Here is a 5,590-nt window from a genome sequence, read left to right on the forward strand (position 1 = left end):
ATCTTTTAGTCTTTGCAAGGTAAAGCTCTGTCTTATCTCAGCTCACTGGTCTCGATAACAACACCCACACGAAGCACCTGCTCTCGCAGGTATATCTCACTGGTTATCCCCAAAACCAACACCTCTTTGGATGCCTTTCCTTCCAGTTCTCTGCTGCCAATGACTGGAACGAATTGCAAAAATCACTGAAGCTGGAGACTTATTTTCCCTCACTAACTTTAAACATCATCTATCTGAGCAGCTAACTGATCGCTGCTGCTGTACATAGCCCATCTGTAAAATAGCCCATCCAATCCACTTACTTCATCCCCATATACAGGGTAGCCTAGTGGTTAGAGTGTTGGACTAGTAACCGGAAGGTTGCAAGTTCAAACCCCCGAGCTGACAAGGTACAAATCTGTCGTTCTGCCCCTGAACAGGCAGTTAACCCACTGTTCCCAGGCTGTCATTGAAAATAAGAATTTATTCTTAACTGACTTGCCTGGTTAAATAAAGGTCAAAAAAATAATAATAATAATTTGCACATCTACCACTCCAGTGTTAATTTGCTCAATTGTAATTTATTCGCTACTAAGGCCTAGTTATTGCCTGCACACACTGTATATAGACTTTATTTGTTTATTTTTGTATTATTGTAGGCTTGTTTATTCCACAGGCCAGGTCGCAGTTGTAATTGAGAACTTATTCTCAACTAGCCTACCTGGTTAAATAAAGGTGAGATAAAAGTAATAATAAAAAATGATTCGTATGAGAAAAACGCAACGTTGTAACTTCATCACGTGTTATCGCGATAGCCTATGTTGCCTATGTGAGACTGCGAAGCGAACATCCGGTCTCTTTTCGGTGGCAGGCTGTCGTCGAGTCAGTTTTAGAAAATGAAGGTAAGAGAAGTCAACTAATGTTCGAAATAACAAATCTCTCCCTGTTAATGTCCAGGCCGAATTGAAGTAGTCCATTCAAATATTATAAATCCGTATCTCGTTTAGTCAGATATTGCATCGTCTTTTAGGATTCATATGGATTTTGTTAGCTAGCTAGCTAGCTATGGCTGACAACGTTAGTACATGATCCTGAAAATATGTCCGTGTGCATGCATGTTTGCCTGGCGTCATTCATATAACGGCAACAAAGTATCTTCTGTTCATGGGTGGGGGGGATACGAATATTATCCTTGATGTGGGTTTGTTCACGTCCATATTTCGCGAATCCGTTGCTAGTTTGTTAGTTGCAACAGTCACCCTCAAGGCCACTTCCAGCCAGCTAGCTTCCAACATCACTTAAGTACGTGTCATTTGATCGTTCCAAATAGTGTAGCTGCAGAATCAATTTCTCTGTATAACTAATCTTGTTTCTAGGAAACTAGCTAACAAGAGTTAAACCAATTGCATTAACTAGCCAACATGCTAGTATCTGCCAATTGCCCGCATCCCGTTTACAGCTGCATCATGTTGAACTCAATTCTCGCCATACAGGCATGTGGTTAGGTAGTAGTTAATTATTCGACTCGTCTAAATTTGTTATGGATGGGTAGCTTAGGTGCAAGGTGATCGTCTAGGTCCTCAACTAGGAAAGCTTGCTACATCTGGTCAATCTACAAGCACTGATCTGTATGTCTGTCTCTCAGCTGAATATCTCGTTTCCTGCCACTGGCTGTCAGAAGCTCATTGAAGTTGATGATGAGCGCAAGCTGCGAACCTTCTATGAGAAGCGTATGGCAACAGAGGTGGCTGCTGATCCCCTGGGAGATGAGTGGAAGGTAAGCTGTGGACCCTAAGAAAGCTACTCAGTTTTCAGATCCTTCTGGTTATTTAAAAAAAATATATATAGTTCAATTAATTAGTCCCAAGCTAGTGATTGTGATCTTCACTTTGTCAAGTTAATTGACTAACTGGGTAATTTTGGAATAGTCAACTTAATGCCTTGGATCCTAGTGTCTTGAAACAGAATGTTGATACTGCTCATGTTCAACTCAACATGATCTTGCACACCTTAGTAGACCCTTTCTGGCTGGTCTAGCCTCAAAGGGGGGACAGTGTTGTGCCACAGAAACTGCAGAGCTGCTTTACCAGATGCAACCTGACCCTCTGACCATGGCTGGTTGAACTGCATTGCTCTCCCAAGCCTTTGCCTATTAAATTTCACTAAACAAATGTCTAACTGTTGTGCGATAAACAGGTCCTTGTACAGAACACGGTTTTCTTAATTTTGGCACATCTCTCCCAGGGCTACATGGTGCGCATCAGCGGAGGTAATGACAAGCAGGGCTTCCCCATGAAGCAGGGTGTGCTGACCCACGGCCGTGTGCGCTTGTTGCTTGCCAAGGGCCATTCCTGTTACCGCCCCCGTAGGACAGGAGAGCGCAAACGCAAGTCTGTCCGTGGCTGCATCGTTGATGCCAACCTCAGTGTGCTGAACTTGGTTATCATCAAGAAAGGTATGGAGTTATAATGATGGTAACCACTTGCTCTGGCACACCTTAGTAGACCCTTTCTGGCTGGTCTAGCCTCAAAGGTGGGACAGTGTTGTGCTACAGAAACTGCAGAGCTGCTTTACCAGATGCAACCTGACCCTCTGACCATGGCTGGTTGAACTGCAATGCTCTCCCAAGCCTTTCCCTGTTTAATATTTGGTTGTTTTGAAGATTATATATTTTTTATTAAACCTTTATTTTGACAGGGAAGTCCTACCGAGACCAGGGCCTGTATTTTTATTGATAAAAAAAACAAACATTTTTTTTTACAGATGAGTCCTGCATCACACATAAAATATACCTTATACAAAAAGACAAAACATATTAAGAAAACGACATGTGCATGTTTCACGACTATTTATCATTGAAACTTACTTGAACATCATCAGTGCTGGTCTGCTTCCACTGCCAGCGCTTTGATGTGGTTAACCATTGGGGTGGTGACTCTGTGTAGACTGTTTTGAATCTCGTGGCTATACATTTTTTCCTCCATCTCCCAGGCGAGAAGGACATCCCCGGCCTGACCGACAGCACCGTGCCCCGCCGCTTGGGACCCAAGAGGGCCAGCAAGATCCGCAAGCTCTTCAACCTGGCCAAGGAGGACGATGTCAGGCAGTACGTTGTGAGGAGACCACTGACTAAAGAAGGTGAGGCCAGCACTGCTTCTAAGTGGTTCTGTTAATGAATGGATCGGTAAACTCATTGGTGCTCATAAACTCTTGACTGTGATTTTTATTTTTAACTCCTATTATTTCTCCTTGCCAAATTGTGCGAAAGTTGTCTGGCACACCAGTAGACCCTTTCTGGCTGGTCTGTAGTCTCTAAGGGGGGACAGTGTTGTGCCACAGAAACTGCAGAGTTGCTTTGCTAGATGCAACCTTACCCTCTGACCATGGCTGGTTGTACTGCAATGCTCTCCCAATAAGTCGCTATTCAATAAGTGTATTGTCTAAAATCTGATTTTGAGTTAACTTGTAATTTTGTGTGGAACATATTAGCAATGAATGGGACGTTTTGTTTTGTCTGTCATATGTGAACGTTGGTTGGCCAAATGAGTTGACACGCACAAAATGGTCAAACATTCCCAAACTATTCAACATTTGAGAATACTGGCTAGACTGAATAACAGCTACAACTCTCAATCGCTAATCTGGACAGACATTTCATAAACATTGAAACCCATAACTATTTTTCCCTTGTTCATGCTTTGTAGTAAATTCCACTGGTAACACCTCTCCTCCCACACCTTTTGAAGGTAAGAAGCCCAGGACCAAGGCTCCCAGGATTCAGAGGTTGGTGACACCCCGTGTGCTCCAGCACAAGCGTCGCCGCATTGCCCTGAAGAAACAGCGCACCCAGAAGAACAAGGAGGAGGCTTCCGAATACGCCAAGCTGCTGGCCAAGAGGATGAAGGTATGGAAAGGGAGACCACTAAGGCATTTAGCTGTAATATTAGTCATGATCTGTTCTAATGTGTAATGAATTGCCCTGAATGTTGTGAATCCATTCATTTTGTTCCTACAATTGCAAGCGAGTTGATATGGTTGCAAGTTGATTCATAAAATGGTTAAAATATTACAATTGAAATGTCCATAAGTATAATATCACCCATGAAGTCAGCAACATTGCCATTGAATAACTTTTAGTCCGTAGGAAGACTAACACATCTCGTTTCTTTGTAGGAGGCTAAGGAGAAGCGCCAGGAACAAATCGCCAAAAGGCGCCGTCTCTCCTCCCTTAGGGCCTCCACATCTAAATCGGAGTCCAGCCAGAAGTGAAATGTGGAATTGAATTAAAAAATGTTTTGCTGAAATTCTGCTTCTGGCGTCTTTACTCAGTGTTTCATAGATCAAAAAGAATGTCCAATTCTGAAACGCATCCTGATTGTATTTCTAGTGGTCAGTCACATCCCTAAGAGGCTCCATGGCTCTCAAAACTGCTAAATAATTGGTGAACGCTAAAATCTAATCTGTAAAGGCCTGTCGAGAACAAGACTTGTGATGGTATGTTTTAATGACTGCCGCAAACCAAAAGGCAATCGTAAATAAATGTAGGTATCCACTGCTATGATCTGGAGTGGATTCTCATTCAACTGTGGCCATCTTTTGGGTGCTGTGGTAATGAACAAAGATTGCATTACTCTGTCATGTTGATTGATGTGCCTGAAGCTGGGGCCAGACTAAAAAAAAATTGGTTTGTGCATTGACATGGAACTTTTGCATATACATAACTACATTTCAGATTCTCTTGTTAAATTAAATTGTTCCCTTAGTGTGTCAATATTAGTCCTGCACTTCCACTGTGCTGAACCGGAGGATCTGAAAATGGTGATGTTTGTGGACAAGCAGTCTAATTCTGATCATTTTCAATTGGTATTTTGACCAATCTGAGCTTGGGTTGCCTGTGTAAATGCAGACAAAGTGACCCAGATATACTGACTAGGGAGGAACTACATAGTGGCTCTGGTAGAAAATTTGAGGATGTCCTGAGGCATGGATAACATCCACAAAGAAACAGGATGAATTTATTCTGTCAAATTAGGAATTGAACAGGTTGGCAACTCTGGATCATTCGTGCTGTGGGTGTCAGGTTGATGGCTGCATGCTGGTGTTGTATACCAATAGTATTTCATTTGAATGAGGTAAAGGTCAAGTAGTACACAGTGTTGTAGGAAGGATCCCATGGCTGCATTTAGTCTTTTCACGTTAGAAACAGGAATTCCTGGTTGTTTTGGAATTTCAGGAATTAGCCCTATCATTCGTTTGATCTCAATCTCATGGACAGACGCGTAACTGGTGTTGAAGCATCAGTCAAGACTGGGATGTGACTGTTAGCGTGGAGCTTTGCTCCTGTACGCAGATTTTTCGGCACGGATCATTTTGCCTGGCTTGGTTAACAGGCTTGACCTTTTGACGTAACCTCATTCCACTCCTTATCATGCAAAACAGTTTTGCATGACAGTGTATTTGCACCACTGGTGTAAAGTACATCATTCAAAATACTTTATTAAAGTACTACATAAGTAGTTTGCGGTATCTGTACCTTACTATTTATATTTTTTACAACTTCTACTTCGCTACATTCTTAAAGACTTATGAACTTTCTACTCTGATTTTCATG

At 42.3% G+C, this 5,590-nt stretch overlaps 1 protein-coding gene across 1 annotated transcript; it reads left to right on the forward strand.

The window, feature by feature from the left end:
* Positions 1-751: 751 nt before the first annotated feature.
* LOC118362908 (40S ribosomal protein S6) lies at positions 752-4,283 on the forward strand. The gene is made up of 6 exons (XM_035743628.1): positions 752-881; positions 1,625-1,756; positions 2,224-2,434; positions 2,971-3,117; positions 3,726-3,883; positions 4,153-4,283. The coding sequence occupies exons 1-6, from the start codon at positions 876-878 to the stop codon at positions 4,246-4,248; spliced, it is 750 nt and encodes a 249-aa protein (XP_035599521.1). The 5' UTR covers positions 752-875; the 3' UTR covers positions 4,249-4,283.
* The last annotated feature ends 1,307 nt before the right edge of the window (positions 4,284-5,590 follow it).

The sequence above is a fragment of the Oncorhynchus keta genome, chromosome 29 (genome assembly GCF_023373465.1).
Source record: "Oncorhynchus keta strain PuntledgeMale-10-30-2019 chromosome 29, Oket_V2, whole genome shotgun sequence".
Lineage (NCBI taxonomy): Eukaryota > Metazoa > Chordata > Actinopteri > Salmoniformes > Salmonidae > Oncorhynchus > Oncorhynchus keta.

Coding starts and splice junctions, on each gene's coding strand:
- LOC118362908 (XM_035743628.1), top strand. Junction 2,435..2,970: donor CTTGGTTATCATCAAGAAAG/GTATGGAGTTAT, acceptor TCCATCTCCCAG/GCGAGAAGGACATCCCCGGC. Junction 3,884..4,152: donor TGCTGGCCAAGAGGATGAAG/GTATGGAAAGGG, acceptor GTTTCTTTGTAG/GAGGCTAAGGAGAAGCGCCA.